At 38.5% G+C, this 26367-nt stretch overlaps 1 protein-coding gene across 1 annotated transcript in view; it reads left to right on the top strand.

The window, feature by feature from the left end:
* slc24a4b (solute carrier family 24 member 4b) overlaps positions 1-26367 on the top strand; it is a 46801-nt gene that overhangs the window by 5458 nt on the left and 14976 nt on the right. Inside the window, exons 2-8 of the mRNA XM_037685568.1 lie at positions 2077-2184; positions 20467-20543; positions 23477-23551; positions 23637-23721; positions 23794-23897; positions 25016-25090; positions 25164-25189. Coding sequence (XP_037541496.1) covers positions 2077-2184; positions 20467-20543; positions 23477-23551; positions 23637-23721; positions 23794-23897; positions 25016-25090; positions 25164-25189 — 550 coding nt within the window. The remainder of the gene's footprint in view (positions 1-2076; positions 2185-20466; positions 20544-23476; positions 23552-23636; positions 23722-23793; positions 23898-25015; positions 25091-25163; positions 25190-26367) is intronic.

The raw sequence follows: 26367 nt of genomic DNA, 5'->3' as shown, positions 1-26367 counted from the left end.
AAGTTTCGCATCATATCCAGTTTCAGCTTCTCTCCATTGACTCCCAGTCAAGAATTGAATTCAAAATCCTGCTTCTAACCTTAAAGACCAACAACCTAGCTCCATCTTATATTCAAGATCTTATTGTTCCATATTTTCCTAACGGAGCACTTCGCTCTCCGACTTCAGGCTTACTCGTGGTTCCTAGAGTTTCCAAAAATGGAATGGGAGGAATATCTTTCAGTTTTCAGGCTCCTCTTGTGGAACCAACTTCCAGTTTCTGTCTGTGACGCTGACACTTGTCCAATTTAAGACTGGGCTTAAGATTTTTCCTTTTTGATAAATCCTATAGTTGGGGTTTGCTTGTTATGCTGCCTTAAGCTTAGACTACTGGAGGACAAATTGATCTAATTTCTTTAAATTAATTGTTAAAACTGAATAGTTTTCATTTTTCTTTCCATCTTAACATGTGATTCTTGACCTGCCATTGTGTATCTGTTCCCCTCAAACTCAACCGGTCAAAGTAGATGGTCGCTTGTCCTGAGCCTGGTTCTGCTAAAGGTTTCTTTCTCATGACTGAGTTTTTCCCTTCCACTGTCTCCTCCATGCTTGCTCAAGATGAAAGTTCTGTGATGGAGTTAAATTTAAAGCAGTCTGCTCCTCGGATAGTGTTAAATTATTTTTCATATGAATGTTTCTGTTCAGTGCCCTGAGATGACTTGTGTTGTGAATTGGCGCTAAAACTGAATTGAATCAAAGAGGTGACCCATTACCAGAGGAACTCTGAGGTTGACCCATGCATTGAGTGGGCTCAAAACAACGCAGCTTTATTTTGGAGCAGTTGGACTGATACACTGTGATAAGTGGTTTACAGTTCGTCTCCTTGCCTTTCTGATGCTGTCCAGATGTCGCACAGATGCAGCGCTTTGTCAGTCTGCATTACTGCTTCAACACGGTGGCCTACTTTAATGGTTTGTTTTTAGAGAAGTTTACTTTAAAAATAACCTTTGTTAAAAAAAACGAACTGTAACGGGATGTGATGAAATTGTGAAGGCAGAAAAATAAAAGCACAAGCTCTGGTGTGAAGGAACAAGCTGGCTCTTATAATTAAATTGGATTAGGCTCAAATCTTTAATGGTTTGATCACATTCCGTTTTTTTTTCCCTGCGTAACTCAAACATCAGAATCTTGCACAATCTTGCGCCCCCCCCCCCCCCCCCTCATTTTGTATAATCAAAATGAATACATTTAAGAGAAGGTCTGTTAATTTTTATAGATTTGAGATTTGTCAGTCACTGCTCGTGAGGTAAAAATGAGTCAAACTCCTCTAGTCCGATGGCTGATCAAACAACTGTTCAGGCTTATAGAACTGCTTTCTCGAATAACATAAATTGGCTAAACTGACACTTTTGCATTAGTTTGGAGCCATTTTCTGGTGCATAGGCTAAAGAATGTCTGTTCAGCACGCAGAAACATTTAAATTTAAAGTAGCTTTGTCATTCGCATCACACATGGTACATGAGGTGGAACGAAATTGTGTACTCGGTTCTAGTTACTCCCAAAATGGCAAAACTATAAAGTATAAAAATAAACTGTATTTAAGGATCCAAGATGTATGCTAAACACTAATAATGTAAAATGTTTTATTTCATTTTTTTTATATATAAATCAATTCTAACTTTTGTAGAACATGGCTCTTTGACCTCGGTTTAAAGTTTTTATTCTGGTAGGTGAACAACTTGTCCAACTGGGGCCTAGTGTATTGATGCCATCTTAACCTGAATTGCTGTAAAATATGAATTTATGGTAACTACTTTTTAAACCAACATTTAAAGTTTGGAGATGTTGCATCTAGATAACTGAGAATTTTTAAGATTAAAAAAAAGCTTAACTATTGTTGGCTTAATGAGCTTTATTATGGATGCTAGCTCGGGAAATATGCCTTGCTCAACAGTACATGGTTTGATTGCTAAATTGATTTTTCAGGGTTTTATTTTGAGAGGGGGAAAGTACTTCTGCAAGAGTATAAGCCCTCTAATATGCCTCGTGCTGCATTTTAATTGCTAACCAGAGCTGTTTTTTATATTCTCGTTTCAGGACATGGGATGATTGTGGAGGGGCATCCAGACCTTGAACACTGGGGGAGAAGGCTAATGGCCTCAGTATTAGAAAATGAGACGGAGCCAAAGAACTGCTCAGAGCCAGGTAAGCATTCCTTTACAAAGTATTTTCCATCATCAATTAAATCCCCAGTTTCCATTGAAGAGGGGAAAATCTTTCGAGAACAAAACGGCAAAGGTTAGGTAGGTGAATAGTTGAACTTCAAGTAGTTGAAGGAAAATGTGTTTAAAATGCACAGGAACCAATGACTGCATGCCTACTTGAAATGAAAATGGGTCCATGCTAATGGAATAAACTGTATTCAACTTGTAATTTTGAGCATATTGCATCATTTGTAAAGACGTTCAAGTTAGGCTAAGGAATTCTAACATTTTCTTAAATGTAAAGTGTAACATTTAAGGCCAAATACTTGTCTTAACTTTTGAAGAAACTAACTTAATTTCAAGATAAAGGTTTAAGTGTTTGAAGATTTCCAGAATACTGAAGTTTCAATGCTCATTTTTTCTGTTTTTATGTAAGTTTTTGGTTTGAACAGGTTAAACTTGGCCGTTGGTGCAGGAATAAAGATTAGTTGGTGCAACAAATTTTTTGATCAATCCATTTGAGTTTCTTTTAACCATCTACTACTTTTTAGTTCAACCCAAAATTAATCCTTTGCAAAATGGATGAAATTACTGTAGTTAAAAACCCTTTAAGGATTGAACTTCCTTCCTCACTTGCTCTCGTGCAAGGTGGACACATTTCTTTCCCCTCTTGTTCCCCTCCTGCTTTTTTTGCTCAGTATTGGAGCTCCTATTTAACATCTTCCGAAACGTAAAACTACTGTCGTAGATCTGGTCAGCTGGACATTTAACGCAATCAATACATTTTTTTTTTTAACAAAGTGACGTGGTCCTGGGGAGCCCTCATGCCCCAGTGTAACATAGACCACAGGATACATCATGGATCCATGGGGAGTTTAGAAGCTGATGTTTATAGAATTGGAATCGTGATAGCAGGGTTTCTACTTTTTGGCACAGGCGGATACCCATGTTATTGGCTATTGAAGACTGTGGCAACAGTTTCGAACGTGGCAAAACTGCTGAGCCTGTGTGACGGTTTGGTTCATGCTTCGAGCACTCAAAATCAGCTGGTTTACAAGCTAAACCGTAAGACTGAAGCCATTTTTGTGAATCGCAGGTCACCTGCGGCTTCTGGGATTCACCAGCATGTTGGGGACGACCTTAGAGGGAGCTTATAAGCACAGACCAGTGGAATGCCCACAAATCTGGCCATTTTGGATCGAAAGTACCAGCAGAACTCAAGGCTGAGTAATAAATTTGCCTGGAAAAAAAATCAACAATTGTGGCTTATCTGAATCTGACTCCCCCATTTGACCTCGAAGCAGTCAGACGTCAAATTTCTCCAGGGATATTTCTTTAAACCTTTATTTAGACTGGTAAATCCTACTGAGCCTCGGACTAATTTACAAGAGATGCATGTGTAAACTAAGGAAAAGCTCCATCTCAACCCCCCCAACCCCGAGAACTTCTGTGAATGCTTATCAGAGCTGTACCGGCTGACACAAACCTCTTAACAGGACTATGGACTATCTGGAAGTGCTTCATAGACAAATCTCAGTCTTGTCGTCAGATGCACATATGTAATGAGTCTATAAAATTGCTTGCTGGTGTGGTATATTTTTTTATTTTATTGGTCATGTCTTAAATCATGTCTTATAAGGAAAGGATGTGAAGATCTCTTTTTGTAATACCACTATCCTGTCCTCATGGCCTTTTCCTTTTTTCTATCCAAAAAGAATAAGGGGCTGCACTCTTAAGAGCAGCAGCAACGTGCACTCTAATCTTTTGGACGAGTGTACGAACATGATCTCGCTGCATTTTGGTACAATGATAATAAAGCTTATGCTGATTCTGAACTTGATTTTTATTCAATGTTTGGTTCTACAGAAATGGTGCCATACAAATGACTAGTCAAACTATATTGGATTCTATGACCGTCTTGAATTCTTTTGGTGAACTGTGAGTAAAATGAGGACAAGTGTCTATAAACAAAAGCCATTTTGTCTCAATTGAATCATACTTGTGGTCCAGTTCACTTCCCCTCTAATGCTTTAATTGTGTATTTTACAACACAGTTTGACTGAGCATCCCTTTGTTATACTTCATGCAGACATCTGTCATATTAAGTAACAAAGATTATTTTAAAACATGCAGTGATGGCAAGAAATGTATAAATTTTATTGCTATGCAATCTGAACGGCTTAGTTTGACCAGTTTTCATTTTTCTCCCCTCAAACACTGAGTCACATGAGTTTTGTGTGACCATGCATGACGGGGTAGAAAAAGATTGTCATTAAAGCTGCCAGGGCAAAGACTTGAGGCTTAGCTTTATTTTATATTGACGGACACGCAAATCATCTTTATCCTTTTTGTATTCACTGGCTGTAGGCAGTTTGGGCACTATACTTTATCTTAACCAAATTTCCCTCAGTTTAGTAAGTATTTTTTTTGTAAAGGCATTTTAAATTATTCATATAATCACTTTGCAGTTTTAATGCATCATACTAACGCAGAAGATGACTTTCAAACTGTTTAGAAGTTAATGCAACAGTTTACTGATTTATAGAGATTATTACAGGCTATAACTTCATTACTGGTCATAACGAGCTGAATCTCTCATGGTTCATGGAAATTATCACCGTTTGTGAAAACAAGTCAAACACTTCTACATTGTTAGGACTTTATTCACTGTGTAGTGAGTCACGTGAGATACGTGTCACTTGTTGTATGACAAATATATGGATATATATTTATGCATACTTTTCACGAGTTCTTCATTTTTCTGACTGTAAATGCCGTGCATTGAATTTAACACAAAATGTAACGAGAGACGTTATTTATCTTTGACCCATCAAATGAATGGAATCATTTATTTTCAGAATCAAAGTTTAACATCAAACATTTACATTAATTTGGCAAAATATGAAAATAATAACAGACAGTTTCACAAATAATGAACTTCAAATCACTCGACGGTGATTTGAGGACTTTGCTTCAGATATTTCTAAAAATATCTGCACTGATTTATGAGAGAGAGGTGAGTTTAAGAGTAAATTGAGATTTATCTTACAGAGGAAATATGTGAGGGAAATTTAATCTGTTTAACCAGAAATTGCACGCTCCGTCCGATCTCAGCTTCTCACGGTACACTTGGTCAAAATAGAACCATCTACCTGTTGATGATGAATCAGCGTCGGAGTAGTTCCTTTCTGACTCGTTTCAGCGTCTCCGTCGAGAACTACCAAACCTTCAGAGAGTCGTGCGTAGTTAGCTCAAAACAGAATTATAATCCCAAAAACCTCTGGATTCTTCATTGCTCTCTTGGACTCTTCATTGCTCTGAAACTTTCAGAACCGGCTGCACTCTCAATCTAACATGAACTGGGAAGTTGCCACATTTTATTTGGGTCGACTTCCTGTTCAATTTAGAGCTTTCTGTTTCGTGGAAGGACCAGAAAGAGGAGTGGTTTTGACGTAAGGTGTTTATCAACAGTCGAGGTCAGAGAATGAAATTTGTTTTCACATACAGAAAAGATTATTGCAGCAACAGCAGACTTCGTGGAGTCAACTCTTGGTAATCTTCTGAAAAAGTTTAAACATGACATTTTTCTCGGTAAACATTTTAGTTGACCGAAAACCAACCTTTCACATACTTACGACTTGACTCATTTCAGACAGAAAATCAAGGAATGCTTATTCAGGTGATTTCTTCTTGGAATGAGGAATAAAAATCATTACTTACTGTTTATGTAAAATAAAGATGAGTAGTTCTTTTCAACCTATAAGCATTGAGTGAACTAACACAATTTGATTATCAAAACATTTGTAAGACAGTAATGATTATAAAGAATTGTCTTTTCTGCTTGATTAATTCAAGAAAGAAAGTCATCAGATGGCCCAGACTTATTCAGATCAATGAAAATAACAGTCTCTGTCCATCTGGTAGATTTGAGGTCATCTGGTTCACTACAACTGAATTACTTACTTTCCACTGAAGCGTTCTGGACCAGACTCGACATTCCAGACACTCCTCACCCCCCCGCCTTTCATCGCAACACCCCTCTGCTTTGTTGGTCTAAGCTGATCATATGACTTTGTTCTTGTCTTGTGAGTATTCTGTACATGGTTACAAAAATTAAGTTCACCTGAGTTGACTGGCTGCTTAGATTCAGCCCTCTGTGGGGAGTAAAATATCATAAATGGTTCCGATTAGTTATATTTGAACCCTTTAAAAAATGTATATCTTTGATCGAAAGTAGCTTTCTCTCCGATATTGAGCAAATATTTACATGATTTGCCCCTCCCCTCCACCCAAACCTCTTTAGTCCACAGTATTTCGTATAGGTGCTGTATTAAGCTTCTCTGGTATCTTGCAACATAGAACATATGTATAAATCTTAAGTTTTTTTTTTTTTTATGCGAGCATTTGAGCGTTCCATTTCACGGGAGCCTCGCCACATTAAAACCACAAACAAAAACTACTTGTAGGTACTTTGATATTTTGAAACCACCTTTGTTTGGACAAAACTTCTCCCCATAAGATTAAAGGTTTTGTATAATTATACCATCTAAAACTAAAATTTATTATTTTTTAGAGTCAAGGTCATTTTTAATCTGTGGGGAGTTGTTCCTTAGTGTTTTCAATGCTGTATCTGTTTAATAGGCTTGCATTGCTCTGACTCGGAGATTTTGTATCCCAGATTGGTGTCTGAACCTCGTTTTGGTCCCGTGGTGTGAGCACCAACTGTAGGGGGGGAAACCAGTATAAGAATGGAGTCCTCTGCTGAGTGTCTGCGATGTCTGAAGCTCTGTTTAGAAATGGTTTGCAAGTTGCATAGATTACACTCAACCTGCTTTAGTCTCCATTTTCTAATTTACTTCTGTGATCAGGGAGCCCTTGTGTGTTCCTGGGGTGCTGATGTTGTTTTTCGCTCTTCCTAAGACTTGTACTGCTGGGGCAGCCGTTTATCATAAGTGCCTCCTTTTTTTTTTTTTTTTTTTTTTTTTTTTTTTGTTGATCAGGAATGACTCCTGGAAAAAACGCAAGGTGCTTTGTAAACTGTTTTGAGCTCATGCCTTTTATAATGAATGTGCTCTCAAAGATCTGTTTTGATTTAGGAATGCTGGGAATGGGATTTTTTTTTTTTTTTTTTTTTAAATACCTGACAAATGGGTAAACCCAATAACTAGACAAACACCAGCTATTGAACAACTTTACTTTGAGAAAGGGCAGCGATATATTAAACCTCACCAATAAACTCTGAATATTCGACATCTTTAAATGCTCAGGAATAATTCTCGTGATGTACCGAAGACAAGCCACTTTAATGTGTTGTATCATTTTATTCCGTTTTTATTGTATTAAAATTTTAAGAACTTCTAAAATCTTTGTGTAGAAGTTTGTCATGGAAATTGTGGGTAATTAAAGATGACAACCCTGTATTAAGTTTTTTTTTTTTTTAATTTGGGAAGAGGTCACAAATGGTGGTTTAATGGATGCTGTTTGGTGTATGGATCCACTTATTTTACCTTAACGCTGTTTGAGTTGGCACCCCATTCTACTGTACTTTCTGCCGTACATGTCGCATCAGTCCAAATATGTCTAATAAATTGGGGGAAAAAAACATAAATATTAAGGATGTAAGTTATTATCTGAATCTGCTGATATTAGCATAATTTTCAATATCTGACATCGGCCATTCCATTAAAATAACTCGCTGATGTAAAAACTTCATTTTTGCCTGTAGCGGCAGCACAACATGACGTTGTAGAACAACGCCATGACATTGCAGCGGCAGCACAACGCAGTGATGTCTTGTGCGCCTACCCAATCTCACGGCTGAGAGGAAAATTAAAAATGTCGGCGGTGTGGAAGTTTTATTTTTCGTTTGTGAGGATATCTGATTCTGAAGATTTTATGGACTACTTTGAGCCTCGATACATCGTCCCCAGCCGGATATTTTTCCAACATAGCCTCACCTGAGTTACACGCAGTCATTTCCGACATCATTGAGAAGCTAATGGCTGATAGCACTATAGACATTAATACGTATTAATGTCTATGGATAGCACAACTTGTCAGAGTCAGAGTCAGAGTTTCTTTATTGTCATTCGCACCACATGTGGTGGAGCGAAATTATGTACACAGGGTCCCAGTTACATCCAACAATAAAATGTATAAGAAAAACAGTAATAACATCTAAGATATGAACTAAGAAAAACATCAACTAAATATACACTAAGCACCCATAACATAAAAACATTGAACATCAGCACAAACATGAACATGAGTCTGTGAGCAGATGTGCACGCATGAACACATCAACATTGAAACAGATCAGCAGCAACATGAAACAGATCAGCAGCAACATGATATGGTTTTTCACAGTGATTATTCTAGTTAGAGATTCATGAGTCTAACAGCCTCAGGGTAGAAGCTGTTCCTCAGTCTAGTGGTTCTACACTTAATGCTCCTTAACCTCCTTCCTGAGGGGAGTGGGGCAAAAAGTGTGTGTGCTGGGTGGGTGGGGTCCTTCATGATGCAGGTGGCCCTCTTCCTGCATCTGGAGGTGTAGATGTCTGTGATGGTGGGGAGACTGATTCCAACAGATTTCTGTGCAGCCTTCACCACTCTCTGCAAAGCTTTTCTTTCTGCAGCTGTGCAGCCTCCATGCCACACATTGATGCTCGAGCACAGGATGCTCTCCACTGCACACCTGTAGAAGGAGGTGAGGACTGAGCTTCCCAGACCAGCTCGCCTCAGCCGTCTGAGGAAGTAGAGTCTCTGATGAGCTTTCTTGATCAGGCTGGTGGTGTTGTTGCTCCAGCTGAGGTTGTCATTCATGTGTACACCCAAGTACTTGTAGCTGGAGACCACTTCCACCGCAGATCCTCTTATGTTCAGGGGGGTGTAGGTGTTTTTGTTCCTTCTGAAGTCCACAATCATCTCCTTTGTCTTCTTCACATTGATGTGAAGGTTATTCTCTCTGCACCAGCTCTCCAGGTGTTCCACCTCCTGCCTGTAGCTGGACTCATCATTGTTTGTGATGCATCCCACCACCGCTGTATCATCTGCAAACTTTACAATGTGACAGCCTGGATGGGTAGCTGCACAATCATATGTGAGCAGAGTAAACAGGAGGGGGCTCAACACACATCCCTGAGGAGAGCCAGTGCTGAGGGTTATGGTGGAGGAGGAGAGGTTGTGGATCCTCACTAACTGTGGTCTGTTTGTTAAAAAGTCTAGTACCCAGTTGCAGATGGAGGGGCTTAGTCCTAGTGTGGATAGTTTGTCCATCAGGGTTTGGGGGATCATGGTGTTGAAGGCGGATGTGAAGTCCACAAAGAGCATACGGACGTAAGAGTTTTTCTGCTCCAGGTGGTTGAGCGCAGTGTGGACCACAGAGGAGATTGCATCCTCTGTTGATCGGTTCTCACGGTATGCGTACTGATGAGGGTCCTCGTTGATGTTGATGGTTGTTTTGATGTGAGTCATGATCAGTTTTTCGAAGCATTTAGCGACTATCGGGGTGAGGGCCACTGGCCGATAGTCATTCAGACCAGTCACTGTAGAGCTTTTTGGGACTGGGATGATGGTGGCAGTCTTCAGGCAGGTGGGAACTGTCTCCAGGGTAAGTGAGGTGTTAAAGATGTCTGCCAGCACCTCACAGAGCTGATCAGCACATTCCTTCAACACTTTTCCGGGGATGTTGTCTGGGCCAGTTGCTTTGTGCGGATTAATCCTCCTGAAGGTACTCCTTACTTCTGCTGAGGTCACGCTGAGATGCTCTTCATCCGGTGGCGAGGTGAGTCTGGTGCTGGGTGGTCTGTTCGGGTCTTCAAAGCGTGCATAGAACTTGTTGAGGGCATCAGGCAGAGATGGGTCTTTGGGACATTGTTCACTCCTTCCTTTATAATCTGTTATGCACTTAATGCCCCTCCACATGCTCCGAGGGTCTTGTTGGATGAGTTTTACCACAGACATTTTGGACGTCGTGTTAGCTCAGTTAGCATGATTAGTCTTGCAGCACAATGTATAGATAAAAACATTGAACTTAAAAAGGCTGTCATTCATGCACAAGCATGCAGAGGATCCCACACTGCAGCTAGGAACAAGCCTCCAAGTGAGACGGCGTCGCAGGGGACTAATGCTAATAACATTTAAACACTTTTCATTTAAAATAAATTAAAAGTGCTATGCATATCGCATGGCTGTTATTGAACGTCAGTAACTCTTAAAGCTGTTGGACAATTTTTTTTAATTTTTTTATATAGCAAATAAGCCTAAATAAAAACTGTTCTGACAAACATGTATAAAGTATCTGCATCGGTTATCGGACGAATAAGTTTTAGCATATCGGATATCAGCCAAAAATCCAATATCATGCATCCCTAATAAATGTTGCTTCGCCGTATAAGTCATCTGTTATGCGTCACCACTGACCACCCGGAAACGTAGACCAGTGTTGTGCCAAAAATCGATTGGCTGCCAAATGGCAGCCACGGGAGCCTTGAACAAGATAACCTTGATAACATTGAGCCCACAAAGTAGTTCCTTCTAATAAATATAAATTTACTGAGCTTGATGCATATTTTGTTCTGTGCATTTTTTTTTCAACCATTTAAAGTGAAATTGTAAAATTTGTGATCCATTTTTTATTATTTTTTTAACTTCCATTATGGGGCAGTACCGCTCATTGACCCATGTTTGTCAAGTGGAGCTGAACATGTGGCCATTGATCCGAACAGGCAGGTCCAGTAGTTTTTATTTGGGGTATCTGATTTTCTGTCCTGTGGATACATTTAGCGCGCTGATACCTCAACCTACACCTGACATGAGCTCAAACCCAGGAATCGTTGCAGTGAAACCTGCTGAGCCCAACAGTGAAGATATGCGGTTTTTTAAATCCATTTGGAGCAGAGGGAACCAGAACAGGAAACCAAGAACAACAGAGGAAAGTCAAAGAACAGAAAATTTCCTCCAACAGGTAGGACCTGAAGTAGAATATGGTTATTAGTAGTGTAATATGACTATCAATGAACCCACATAGAAACAAAGATACCATGAAGTCTGGGTTGGGGGGCTTGACCCAATGCATCCTCTTGAGTATATGAGTGACAAGTGAGTGCTGTTATGTCACAAGAAATGTATAAAAGCTGTGGAAAATCTGTGATGGGGAGTTCTCTTTGGATTCTGTTTGGCTGATCTACATTCTGCACCTCTTCATTAAACTCCAAGTTTTGCAGTCAAGAGATTCAGTGTTCTATATATTTTTTCCCTTTTTTTATTTATTTTTTTACATTTGTTTAAAATGAAAAATCATGTCTTTGCATGTTTACCCACAACAGACCTTACTGAAACAAATTTTTTTTGGCTCCTGTTTGTGTGGTGGGTCAATGATGGAAGCAGTGGTTTTGTAAATGAAAATTTGTGGGTTTGATCCCCACTTTAATCTTTCATTTAGTGGTGATGTGTTGAATAATTTTTCAATTATTAGTTACTTTGCTGAATTTTTAAAAAAATTTTTTTTTTAATTAGTCTTCCGTTTAACTGTTAATCTGGAGTATTTCAGAATTATTACTTCAAATCTAATTAAATATCCATTTCAGGAAGCCGTGCACCTGTCTGTGTGGGAGGCGTCCGATTTTCTGGTTTTTATTGACCAAACTTTTTAAAAACTTAATTTTTTTTTTTTTTTTTTTTTTTTTAACTCATCGAGCTGCGGGAGGGAAGAAAAAGACCAACTTTACAGAGACCCCCCTCCCCCCACACACAAAATTTAACAATTTTGACTTGTGGTCTTAAATTGATTAAGGTTCGGTTTCAAAATATCACTGACTACTTTGCTCACATAACCAGATGGTGTGATGCTTTTAAACATTCAGCAGACGGTTTGATATTTGATACTGAAAATGATTTAACTCTTAAAAAAAAAAAATAATAAAAAAAAATAATAATAATAATCGGGGCAGAATATATTGAATCAAACCATGGGCATTTCAATTACAAACTCAAACGCGGACCTTTTTAGTATTTTAATGATTAGCAGGTTTGTGCATCAGGTTTTGGTATAAAATAAAATTTTTACCATTTAAACTAGAGATTTCTTGACACTCCTTTCTTCACAAGATATTTTCTTTTCTGTAAAGAACAAATGTTTTAGTTGTTGATGCAGCACCTGAAAATTCTCGTTAAACAATCTCGTGCAGATCTTGTATCCCACCACTATGAAATTTTCCAGCAACCATTCTAATAAACTGAATAAATGTTGCCCCCCAAAAAGCAACATACAGTAAATCTGGAACTCGAATGTTGGAATTTGTAACTAGCTTGAAAATGGTCTACAGAGCATTAGGTCACCTTTTTTCTTTTATTGGTGTGATGTGGTTTTAAAGTGGAGTAGTCTGCTGGAGGAAACCTTTGCATTCTGTAAACATGATGCTAAACCACATGCAGCAGCAGCAGCAGCTTCATGTTAGAATGCAGGTTGGTCAACTTTAGGGGAACGCCAGTTCATTTTTAATTTTAAACAGACAGATGTCAAACTGAGGCTATGCTGGCATCATAATTGATGCTTCCTTCTCAAATCATACTGGAGATGGAACGTGGATAAAAAAAGGAGGAATTCTCAAGTTCCCACAATGTCATACGTACATGAGATTTTCAAGTAGAAAAGTCTGAAACTTGCGGTCAGATTTTCCTTTTACATGCATGAATTTACAAAAAAATGATTCTGAATTTTTTTAAGTCATATTTGTGAGAAGTCAACCTTCCCACTTTTTGAATTTATCAGACATCTGTCAAAGAATGGCTGGATATACTTTTCGTAAATGTAAGATTTTCTGTCAAGCTCCATGCATTTGTTTTAGCATAGACTGTCACTGTGGCAACACGGTGGCACAGTTGGTAGAGCCGCTTTTCAGCGAGCTTGTTTAAACCCCGGTCCGGGGGAATTTCTGGGTGGATGTTTTTTCCATGCATGCGTGGGTTTTCTCCGGGTACTCCAGTTTACTCCTGACTTTTTGTCGACACGGTCTTTAAACCATACAACACAGCTGACATCACTACTCTATTGTAAATATTTCCTTTTGATTCAAAATATCCTGATGCATGCTCAATAATCCAGGTAGAAAAATCTAAAAAAGTTAAATCTGGTCCTCTGGACATTCAAAAAAACCAAAGCAAATCAACAAAAAAAATGTAGAAACGTTTCGTCTCTCATCCGAGAGACTTCCTCAGTCTGAGGAGCTGTTTTCAGCTCAGTCACTTAAATAGCACCGTCTCAGAGTGGATCAACCAGTTTTGCTGCTGACAATCAAAACCAGCTGATCACATGCTCAAGAAGGACCATCAGCCTAACAATGGATCATTAGCACACTGATGGATGTTTACTGTTCACAGAGGGCTGAGTGACACTAGCAATCACAGCATTGTAAGAGTGGCTTTTAAACCCCAAAATACATTACGGCAAAGACTGGTTCATCCCAAAGATCCAGTCCCCCGGCACAAACAGAGCAATGTTGTGTATGCTGTTCAGTGTCAGGAGGGCTGTGATCAGTCTTACATCGGGGAAACTAAACAGCCACTGGCCAAAAGGATGGCCCAGCACAGAAGATCAACATCATCAGGCCAGGACTCTGCGGTCTACACTCATCTCCAGGCCAGCGGTCACTCTTTCAGGGATGAAGATGTTCACATCCTGGACAGAGGAACGATGGTTTGAGAGAGGAGTAAAGGAGGCCATCTTTGTGAAAAGAAACCGTCCATCGTTAAACAGGGGTGGAGGCCTCCGGGTTCAACTGTCCCCCTCTTACAATGCTGTGATTGCTAGTATCACTCAGCCCTCTGTGAGTAGTAAACAGCCATCAGTGTGCTAATGACCCATTGTTAGGCTGATGGTCCTTCTTGAGCATGTGATCAGCTGGTTTTGGTTGTCAGCAGCAAAACTGGTTGATCCACCCTGAGACGGTGCTATTTAAGAGACTGAGCTGAACACAGCTCCTCAGACTGAGGAAGTCTCTCGGATGAGAGACGAAACGTTTCTACATTTTTTTGTTGATTTGCTTTGTTTTTGTTTTTTTGAATGTCCAGAGGACCAGATTTAACTTTTTTAGATTTCCTTTTGACTTTTGCAATCACCCTTTGGTCACAAATCACACCTGAAACTTTTCTCCATCCACTCTTTCAGCACAGTCTGGTAAAAGATGACTATTACAGCTAAGAATAATGGCATGTGAGAGTGATGCATGAGCTAAGATGTTTGTGACGAGCATGAGTGATGTTTTGAGCATTGAAATCCTAGCATCACAAGATGACCGTTTTTGGGTAAAAAAGCTGTTAATTCTTCTGTTGAGACTCGCAGATCTTGAAGTTGACTAAGGATTTTAGTCTTCATGTTTACAAGAACTGCAGATTTTTTTTAAATTAAATTTTAAGTTCTTCTGCTTGCCGTCAGCTTGTGCAAGCTAATTATCTAATGGGCTAATGATGAACCAGAGGAATCACTCCCCTGAAGAGTTTCTCGACTGCTGCACTGGAGTGTCGATTGTCTTTAGCTAATGACTTGGCTGGTCTGCGGGTCAGGGCTCTGACGGAGGGTAGCACCAGGCATCCTGCCAGAACAACTTGCTCACGTCATCTTTGGTTGTATAACATTTGAAAGAATCATGCTTTTCTATCATGATGATCCATTTAGCTTTTATTAGCTGCAGACAGGGTTATAAAGGCAAACCTTTTGCTTGGCTCATCAGTTTGTCGTAAGGTTTCTTGCTCTGGCCACTACAAGTGCTATGAACACTAATCCTATTCAAATGAAGTCCTGCCAACGTCTCTGGTACAGCAGGAGACGCCAAATGAGTGGCAATAGCACCACATCTGGAGTATTGCCAGATTATGGAATAACTTAAAAGCATTGTACTTATTTACAACTTTTGCATCCTATCAAATTGAGGTTTTTATTTTTAACACTTATCAAGACCCATGAATGGCTGTCATTTGATTTTTTTGTTATTAAATTCCAAGTATGTTTAGTGGTTGGAATAAAATTAAGAGCAGTCACTTAATCTTAATTGCATTTAGCTGTATGAAAAGGAAACTTGTCGCATGCATGAAGTTTTTAATGCCACTGTTGCACAAGCAATGAAAATCCTACTGCCATTTTTTTACATGCCTGTTGAAAAGTGAAAAGTATAGTCATATGTTCCTAATCTTTCTCTTGTCCTGTCCATAACTTCTGATCTGCTCAAAATAATTAAATGACACTTCATCTCTAGACAGAATGTTGCATAGACTTATCACCTCAGCTTCAAGGTCATAAATCAAGGTCAAAGTTAAAACGAGGTCTTTTGCTTGTCCCATACCTTTTTGATATGCTTAAGATAATCAAAACGTAATGCTCATAGACGGCTTGTCAAAATCTTTTCATTTACTAAGGTCAAAGTTTAAGGTCACGAATCGAGGTCAAATGTTCTAAAAGGTATTTGTGCAATTACTATTGTATGTGTTTAAGGTTGATACAAAAACCAATTGTCAGTGGGCGTATAATGTGCTGTATGCACACTTTATTTTTAAAATCTGCAAATGGGGGAGAAAGACACATGTAGCTACTGTTGAGCGATTTTCATAACTTTAATATTATAAAAGTGTTCAAATTGTGTAGATTCACTGACATTCAAAAGTGAAACATTTCAGCATTTTATCCAAATATTTGTATTCTGACACTGAATCAGTCTCAACATCCTATTGCTACTACTTTGACCAACTAAAAATACTTAAAATATTAGATTATTTCAGCTGGTTTCAAAGAAGTTTATTGAAGAGCTTAGATTTATTTTAATTATATCAAGTATCATAAATGTGTATAAAGCATTTTTACATGAGCTTAAATGTATTTTTTTTTTTTTTTTTTTTTGAGATTTCACATACTGTAGGATACTTGTGTCTGAGGTAATGTTGGGTTTAGGTTTAAAAATAATACATTGGCAGATGCAATGATTAATCAAGAAATTCTACTTTTCAGGGACTGAACTGTGATTTTTGTCTCAATGAGATTGACGATTGAAACAAAAGCATTTCCAGTAAACCTTTGCATTAAAAACACTCAATTGTCCAAACGGGGTTAAATAATGATTTTATGCACGATTTCTTTAGAGGGCTTTTTTATACTTTCAGTCAAAACATGTTGTAGGTTGTTCACGTTTGTGCTATTGTGCATTTTAAAACTTTGTATGCGACGTCCTGTGTTTATATAAATTATGACCCAATTACATGAAGATGTCTGGATTTTAGTGCAAGATTTGTGCAAAGATGCTTTGTTACTCACATTTGCTAGTGCAGTTTTGTAACTAGTTTGATTTCAGAAAGCGTATTTGTGCCCTTTTTTTAAATTCAGAAAATTATGAATTTTATGCTGATTATTTAATGCCTATAGAAAAATTGCTCAATTGTTTCTATAACATTGGGTTACAAATTATTGAAACAAATATTGTAACTAGGTAAGCCTTCCTCTGCATAATATAAAGTTTAAACATTGCAATCAATAAATATTACATCCTCGCTGCTTCACCATCAAATGCTTAAAATATTTCTCATTAAACTGTAATGAGTCATGAGCCTATGTCAGATTTGTCTGAATTGTTTGGAATTGTCCCTCTCTGTACATCCTGTCAAGGTTTCTTTAACTCATATGGTACATGTGGTAGAATGAAATTGTCCCAGTTACATCCAACAAAAGTATAAAATGTAAAATAAAAAAAACTAAGATCTAAGATGTGAACTAAGAAGTCCTGCCCTTCAGTGAGAATTGGCTGCTAATGCAAAGTTCATGCCTGGTTTGACCCCTGTTGCGAGAAGGTGAACTCTGCAGATGCTGAGCCCTGAGAGGTGACCTCTGCCTACCTGTCATCACTCTGCTGCCTGAACTTTCCAACAACCTTTCTGTGATCTCGTTTTTTTTTATACAAGATGTGGAAAAGCTCAAACTGGTGCTCCCTCTTCAGATACCTTTCTGAAGCTTCATTCTGCATGCATTAATGGGGCTTTTTGAGGGGTCTGAAGGTATTCAGTGTTCAGCTCAACAGCAGACTGCTGGAATTGCAACATGCTGCCTCTTTCCCCAATGTTTTATTCAACACCTAAACCTGTCAAATAAAATGAGCTACAGCTGCCTGGCACATCAGTGTTAGTTTTGAATTTTAGTGACGGCCAAATGTTTCGCTTTTCATTATACATTATGACCTATGCGTGAATCAAATCTTTCATTAGCGTTTTGTAATCTAAGCAGCAAGATTTATGGTGTATGAATTGTCCATGTTGCACAAAATACATTAATCCTACAAAATTGGGTTTTTATTTGTCCCAAGAATCAAAAGTTGTGCGGTTTGTTCATTATTAAGGATGCAATTAATTTGACAAGTGATGAACATCCTTTCATGTGATAGTGATTGGATAAAATCCCAAAAGCTTGGGATTGATTACGCTTTGACATCCTGTGAAAAATTGGATTAATCTGCAGGCTTTCAAATGTTGCACACTGTCAGGTGACGTGCACACAAACATGACGGAAGAGGGAACGTATCTCAAGTGAACACTGTTCTGATTCACATCACTGCATGTGATAAAGGACCTTTAATTAGACCGTATATCTTTAAAACTAGACACGGATGCCCTCTGATTCATAATTCATATGAATCATCTGAGTTGCAGACACTGAGGCGGCATGAACAGACTGTATTAAGCCAGGATGGGCAATAATTTTCTTCCAAAGAGCAATATTTGATAAATTAATCAGGAATCCTGTAATACGGAGGGAGTTTTAAAGCATCAGCTTCCATTTTAGTCAAGTTTGCATCTGTTTGACAAACGTGTCATTGAACACAACAATAGTGTCTGAGCATTTCCATCATGCTGTCTAGAAACTGAAGTGTCAGACTAAATGTCTGCTGTGGGTAAATGATGCAACGTTCACATCAGTTTTGTAACGTGCATCATGAGCCTGGTTTTGTAAGAGCAAACCTTTAATAACTAGAACAAAAGGAGTTGGAAAAAATGTCCTTGGATTCTAACATTAAAGCATATTCAGTGGCCACTGGCCATGACATGACGTTAATTACCTTTTTTATTTTTATTTTAATGAGTTTGAATTTACTCTTACAAGATGGATAGATTTGGGACTCATTCTAACTCTTGCACTGTTTGAGTGCAGCCTTCTAAAAAGATTTACATACTTTACACATTTTCTCTTTTTGTACAACACTAAACCAAGAACCTTTTCATTTTTTAAAGCACACAGGAATGAAGGATGTATTACAGGAGTGATCAGCCAAGAACTTTTGTTCTAATTTTATATTGTATATGACTAGGACAAATGGCTGAGGAGGCGTTAAGTTCTAAAGTAGAAAATGTTGGCATACATGTTTAAGTTTGATTTTTATACAGGCAAGCTGGGAATGGCACCTCCACACGTCAAATTACTATTTGAATTTTGGGTATTCTAAAAATGTGCATCAATTTGCTCAGCCAATATTTGTTCAAGTGCCTAATAAAATAAAATACCCGTTTTTTTTTTTTTTTTTTTTTTTTAAATGCCCCTCAAACAATCATCTCTTGTCAAACTACTTAATAATCAAAGTATATCTGAAGCCCTTACAAAGCTTGAACTGACTAATCGGACTTGGTTCGAGTGTTTGAGGTTTTAAAAAACGTCTGCCTGAGGCTCTGAGCCCTGTCTTGTTTGCTCTGGTGATGGACTAACGGGTCAGGCAGGCATCCCTGAGGGCTATGTTTGTAGATGACGTTGTGATCTGTGGTGAGGACAGGTGGAAGAGAAACTGGAGAGGTGCACTTGAAAGAAGAGGAATGAAAGTCAGCCTTATTGAGACGGCGTACATGTGGGTGAATGAGGGGGAGATTGGTGGAACAGTGAGGCTACAAGAAGCAGAGGTCACAAAGATGCAGGCCTTCAAGTACTTGGGGTCCACTGTCTAGGAAAATGGAGTGTGGTAAAGAGGTGAAAAACAGTCCAGGCAGGATGAATGGAGAAAAGTCTTAGGAGTGATTTGCGACAAAAGGGTGTTGGCAAAGGTCAAAGGAACAGTTTACGAGAAAGTGGTGAGACCAACTATGTTGTATGGTCTGGATATGGACATGGACAGGAGAAAGAACTGGAAGTGGCAGAAATGACACTCCAGAGGAGTGACAAGGACGGATAACACTAGGAATGAGACGGAGGTACAGCACAGGTTGAACAACCGGGAGATGAAGTTAGAGAGGCCAGACTGAGATGGTTTGGACACATCCAGAGGAGGGACAGTGGGTATATTGGTAGGATGTTAGAAATACAACTGCCAGGAAACAGATGTGTGAGTGCAGTTAGAGAGGACATGGAGGTAGTTGGAGTGAGGACAGAGGACGCAGAGGACGGAGTGAAATGGAAGAGGATGACTCACTGTGGCAACCCCTGAAAAGGGAAAAGCTGAAAGTAGTCTGAGGTGCTAATACCTTTTTTTTTTTTTTTTTTTTTTTTTTAAATCCGCTGCTTCCGCACATCCTTTCTAATTCACATTGCTCTAGATGAATCAAACATTTTTATATCTGCAAAACTTGGCATCATGGTTTTGTACAATATAGATATTTTATTTTTAAGCTTGCGGTGTTATGAAAAAGGACCAATGCTGTTTATAGAGTGGTTTTGATCCAGGAGGTTGTGCGGACACCACTCCCCACAGATACTTGGTCTTTTCAGGAAAAAGGCCAGCTTCTTGTCTTTAACCAGGTGCTTTGTGGAGGATCTCTGCTTTTGAGATTTGAGCCAACTGTTTGCAAAGATCATGCTGTGCTCCTGCAGGAGCTCTGGATGATGGATGAGGCCTCAGCACGTCTCGTCTGCCTGGTTGCTTTAATTCTGTAGGACTTAATATAGCTGAAGCTTTTACAGTTTTGTTTTGAGATGTAATGATCGACTGTCCTTTAAAAACAGAGTATTTAAGTGCAGTGACATTCCTTTTGCAAAAACTTCCATTTTCCTTCAAAGCCCAAACTGGATTGGTTCAAAAAGCTTTCCACAAAAAGCTCTAAATCTTTTGCAATCTGTTTTATTTTCCAGTTTAACTACACCAAAAATTAAAACCATTCAGTAGAAAAGGATAAACGACAAAACAGCCAGTTATTCTACTGAACCAGCAGAACACCCCTGGCATATACCCCAGACTGATCACCCATCGTGAAGTCACAAGGTCCTGTGGGTACATGCATACCCCACAGTCATGCTCCTGATGCGTGGTGACTTTGACATTTCCTCTCTTCTCAGCAATCCACGAGTTTCCAGATGACCTTTTTACCAACAATGAACGAAAGAGTGGAGCCGTCCTGCTGCACATTGTGGCGGTAAGAACCTTTCAAGTGATGCCATAAGGTCTTTACATTCTACAAAGTATAATGATTTTGTGGCTGAGTTGAATTGTCCTGATACATGCTAAACATATACGAGTTGAATTGTGTTCATGCTGATGGTGTAGAACGTCTTAAATATGTTCTGTTGGGTGAGGACTGTGTAGAACAGGGGGGTTTCTTTAAAACCTACAGGTGTTTAATATATTTTTTCAAAATTTTATGTAGCACATTTAAAAATGTTTGTCACTAGGTTAAGAATGGGGAAAATCCAACAAATAAAAATAATTAAGACCTTAAACCCACAAGATTAATATAGTAGTACTGTGGTAAGCTAATCTACAGATGAAGGCATAGATGAGGTGTTTTGTGGTCTTTTGGAGGAATGTGATTTTGCTTTAGAAATTGAACACAACTGGTAAAAACTGATTTTTACTGAGGATATTTGCTTTTCAAATCTAAACCCTCCCAAGATTCTTGACAATGAATGAACAACGAGGAGCAAGTGGACCAAGAATATCTGCCAACTCCAGTTAAGACGGCAGCAATTTGTCTCAACTCTACTATCCACTATGGAGTATGCTGTTTGTTGGGAATCAGTTTTATTTCGTGGCTCCTCAGATTGGGAAAAAGTCCTTTTGGATGAAGGACAAAATGTTAAAGAAACCATCCAGATGACCTGACTGAACATTGTTGGATTTTATACCTGGATTATTGATCATGAACTTTTGATATTTTGGATTAACTGGAGACTTTTTTTTTAAGTATTTGGACACCCAGATAATAAACCATTGCAATAGTCCAGTTTAGATGTGACTAATGCATGAACCAGATTTTCTGCATCATTTTTAGAGGTTTCTAATTTTAGCAATATTACACAGGTGGAAGAAGGCGGTTCTAGTAACATTTTTAATGTTGGGGTTAAAATACATGCGCTGATCAAAAATAACAAGATTTTTTAACATTAAAGCTGGAGGCCAGGTTAATGCCATCCAAGGAGGATGAGGGACTGAAAAATTAATTCCTAAGATGCTCGGGTCCAAAAACCAAAACCTCAGTCTTGTCCGTATCAAAAAGGAGAAAATTTAGGGTCATCCAGGTTTTTGTCTTTTTAAGACACACCTGTAGTTCAAATAACTGATGGGAATCATTGGATTTCATGGACAAATATAAATTTGTATCAGCATAACAATGACAATTTATCCCTTGCTGTTTAACTTTACCAAATGGAAGCATATATAAGGTAGAGTATTGGTCCAAGCACTGAACCTTGAGGAACTCCATGACTAACTTTGGTAACCTCGGTCATTTCCTTGGAGTCAGAGCTAAAAATATTTAAGAACCTGGGGGCTTGACTATTAAGAGATTATATTGGACATAAAAGCAGATTTTGCAGCTTTCACAGCCCTCTACTTTGATAAACAGCCACATAAGATTCCCAGACGCTTGCAGTTTGCCCCTTTTCCCACCTTCTTTCTGAGTGGCAGCATGTATGAGAGTGGGGGTGTTCATTTAACCAAAGTTGACTGGATGATTTGGCATGTTATGTTCTGAGTGGGGCAACAGAGTCCAGGATGCCAGAACATGACGAATTAAAAAGATTAATCAGCACTTCAACATTAAAATCAGCATAATTGACATCACTTAGAACAGGGCTGGTGAACGCAGAGGAAAAGACACCAGCTGTCGGGACCATGTGCTTCAGGAACAACTTGCCATCATGTTTACAGGCTACATGTGCTTATGTTCCTCAGCATTACTCTGCTCTTTGAGCTTTGCACTTAATAAAGCTGGATGATTAAAGAACCTAGCACTCATTCCTAGAAGTTGTTTGCACTTTTTCAAATGTGCATATGAAAGATGAAAATCGGCTTGCTGCAAGCTGATAACCAAATGATGCCACCACAGACTTGTACCAGTTTGTGAAGTGTTTAAAGCTCATGCTTTCTAAATATATTTGTTTTATGATGTCAAACTCTGAACACCACATAGTGGAACCCACAAAAGTATGTTTGGAAATTTGATTAAAGCGCGTTGGTTACAAAATGTGTTTGATAATTGAATTATCCTATCAGCTAAATAAGCCGCACGGGAAATCTTTTAACACAGGATTTAATCTTGCAAGATGGAGAAGCGCTGAAATACAAGCATGCAAGACGTTTACGTGTCGCTTTTTCTCAAAGTCTGCTCACAGGCAGTATAAGGAAGTATCTTTTTATGATTATCAGACAAAGGTGAGGTCTTCCCAGCTTTGGGCCTAGTTTATCAGGTGAAAGGCTCCATGCTTCTGCAGGCTACACTTTGCAAAGACAAAACCACTCTTAGCACACACGGTTATACAAGTTTTATAACATTTGACATTAATAAGTGGAAAAACGTCTATGACCTTTTTATATCTACATCAAAATGAAACTTAACTTAATGTAGAAATTTAAAAACCTGTTTTTTACAAACCCTAAAATGTCTTTCAAACTCCAGTTGACGTATTTGCATGTTTTGAACTCTCCTCGTTTGCAAAGATGGAATGTCATTGTAAAAAATCTGAAATTAAGAGTTGCAACATGGTTAAAATAAAACCGATTTTTGAGTTATGACACTCCAGAATCTCTTGTAGAAACCTGACTTGGTGTAAATCGTTGAGCTTCAGGCTGTGGTCCTGTACTGCCTCCTGTGGACAGCATAGAGGGAGTCATGCCTGTCAGAGCTGCTGCTCTCTGATCTATTATTTATAGATCTTCTCTTAGCAGCTGGTAGAAGTTTTCTCATGCCTCATCATAATAAAGAGCAACCATATACATTTTTTTCCCCCATATTGTAAATGGCTTGGATTTAATTCCATATTCAGTTTGGAGTCAAGTGAAACATTTCACCCTTGTCTCTTAGCAGCAGTTTATCCCAGCTTGTTGTTTGATAAACAATTCTGTTTGCAGACTCTCTACATGTTCCTGGCCCTCGCCATAACCTGCGACGAATACTTTGTGACTTCGCTGGAGAAGATCTGCGAGGTACCCTGACGGCTGTCGTCTCTTTTGATTTCAACTTTGACATTTCGTAAACAAATTTTTTTTTCCTCTCTCTCCCCCCCTGAAGAAACTGGATCTCAGTGAAGATGTTGCAGGAGCCACCTTCATGGCAGCTGGCAGTTCTGCACCAGAGCTCTTTGCGTCGGTCATCGGTACGCGCTCGTGCAAACATTCAGTGTAGACAGTCCCAGATGGTCTGTGTCATCGTCCCTCTGTGTGTGCAGGTGTCTTCATCACCCACGGTGACGTGGGAGTGGGGACCATTGTCGGCTCAGCAGTCTTCAACATCTTATGCATCATTGGTGTCTGTGGAATCTTTGCTGGACAGGTATGCGTGTGTGTGTGTGTGTGTGTGTGTGTGTGTGTGTGCACGTGTGTCAGGCCAAGCGAGTTGCTGTTGCGGCGGCATCATTTTGTTTATTTATAGACTGCAGAGCACTACATGCACAGCAGAAGTAGTTTTTCTTTTGAACCGAATTGAACTCCAGTGATGTGGAGATGTGCTATTTTGTGATGTGGAGTTTTAGAACGTTATGCAATGGCCATATGTGACAGTTTGTGACGATTTTTTACAATATTTTTCTCAAAAGATCTTTAATACTCTTAAGGTTTTACACACTTGCTCTTTCAGAACAGAAGACGATGAAAATAAAATTCAGGCTTTCTGTAAAGTGGCATGTTCTGTATATTTCTAACACTTCCAATCAAGTCAGAGTCAGAGTCAGTTTCTTTATTGTCATTCGCACCTCATGTGGTACATGTGGTGGAGCGAAATTATGTACACAAGGTCCCAGTTACATCCAACATCTGCCTTTCATAGACAATCTTGATGCATGCTCAATAATCCTGGTAGAAAATCTATAAAAAGTTAAGTCAGATCCTCTGGACGTTCAAAAAACAAAACAAAAACGTAGAAACGTTTCGTCTTTCAGATCTTCAGTCTGACTGAAGAAGTCTTTCGGATGAAAGACGAAAGGTTTCTACTTTTTTTGTTTTTTGAACGTCCAGAGGATCTGACTTAACTTTATAAGATTTCATAGAAATATATTATTCAACATGTGCTACACAGCTGAGATCCGAAGATATCGGACACTTCAGGTGCATCAGAACAAGAACAAACGGATTCAAGAACCGTTTTTTCCCAAAAGCCATCACCACATTGAACTCTCATATGCACTGATTGAATAATCTAACCTCCCAAACCCCTGGAATTCTACTGTACAATCACCTTACCTCTCAACTACCTCACTAATATCCATAATGTGCAATATAATTGTGAAATACTTGTATTTTTTACTTTTCTAGTGCTATTATGTCTGTATTGCGTTACATTTTTGTTTTTAGTGTGCATTTTTCTTAAGCATGTTTTTGCACTGAAAAAAAGGAGTGGCTCTTAATTTCATTGTACTTGTGTATAATGACAAAGGCGTTCCTGTGGATTCTCAGGTGGTGGTGCTAACCTGGTGGGCTGTTTTCAGGGACTCCTTCTACTACATCCTGTCCGTCGTGGCTTTGATTGCAGTAAGTCGGTGTTCATCATGAATTTATTCATTTTACCAGTCTGAAACTAATTGTTCTGTTTTTTTTTCTTCAGTTTATCTACGATGACAAGATTGTTTGGTAAGTCACTCGTCTATTTGCATTTTTTTTTTTTTTAATTTTAAGAAAAATAACTTAAATTTTTGCTTTTGACTTAAAAAGTTGAGTTTCAAAACACACGCTGTTCAGTTAATAGTTTTCTTATCTTTTCTCGTAATGTCAATACTGTTGTAGTCTAAACTGCCCTCATACTTGCTTCAACTATACATAGACCACTTTACCACTTGAGTAGTTTTATTATTTGTCATTATATCAAGGTTCTTTGTCATTTGGATCACATGTGGCACATGAGGTGGAGCAAATTGTGTACAAGGTCCCAGTTACACCCAAAAAGAATATAAAGTATAAAAAGAAACTATATACAAGGATCTAAGATGTACGATTAAGACCAATATTGTAAACCGATGCGGTATAGTAAGCAGCAGCCTGAACATGAGTCTGTAGTGAGCAGATGAGTATGAATACAGCAGCATAACTCGAAGCACAATTTATAAAATGTACAATACTGGTCTACACATTATGAAAGGAATTCCATGGTTCAGGTTTATCAGAGCTATAGACGGCTTTAAGCTATTCCAGCCATGTAGAACGTCTTAAATTGTGCTTAGTCAGTTTTTGTTTATAGCAGTTAAAAAAATGCTTATAACAATTAAAGGCATTGCATTCTTGAAATAAATGCATCTTGCTCGCCACCTTTCAGAAACTTGAGATGTTTTTATGTGCAATCTTGTGATATTGGATGTTGATGTGCAGAATTTCCAAGTTGTAGTTGCTGAGAATCCTCAAATTCTAACAGTAATATTGACTATCAGCTTTTTTGTGTGTTTTTGCTAATATTTGGCTGTGATCATTTTGAATTGGGTTGACCCCAAATGTTAGATGTATATTGATTACTTTTTTGAAAGTTTTTAGTGAATTCCTTCCATATTTTGCTAATGGGAATGTTTATAATTTGCCAAAGCTTTTAAACAAAAATGTTTCATATTGTACTGAGCTGAATAAGTGTTTGAGTATGCTTGGCCGTACTACTACTGAGTTTTACCTCATCTGAAAAATGGCTAAATTTAATTTCTATATTCATATTTAGTTTTCTGAATTCTGAAAACAATGGACTATAGACACAAAGTTTGTTTTCTCAGTCATCCAGGTATATAACAACAAAAAAGGTTGAATCATGTCATCTGGACTTCGTTTTTTTT

The sequence above is a fragment of the Nematolebias whitei genome, chromosome 12, assembly GCF_014905685.2.
Source record: "Nematolebias whitei isolate Nwh7 chromosome 12, NemWhi1, whole genome shotgun sequence".
Lineage (NCBI taxonomy): Eukaryota > Metazoa > Chordata > Actinopteri > Cyprinodontiformes > Rivulidae > Nematolebias > Nematolebias whitei.
Note: the sequence above shows the minus strand (reverse complement) of the source record. Positions and strands in the feature narration are given on the sequence as shown.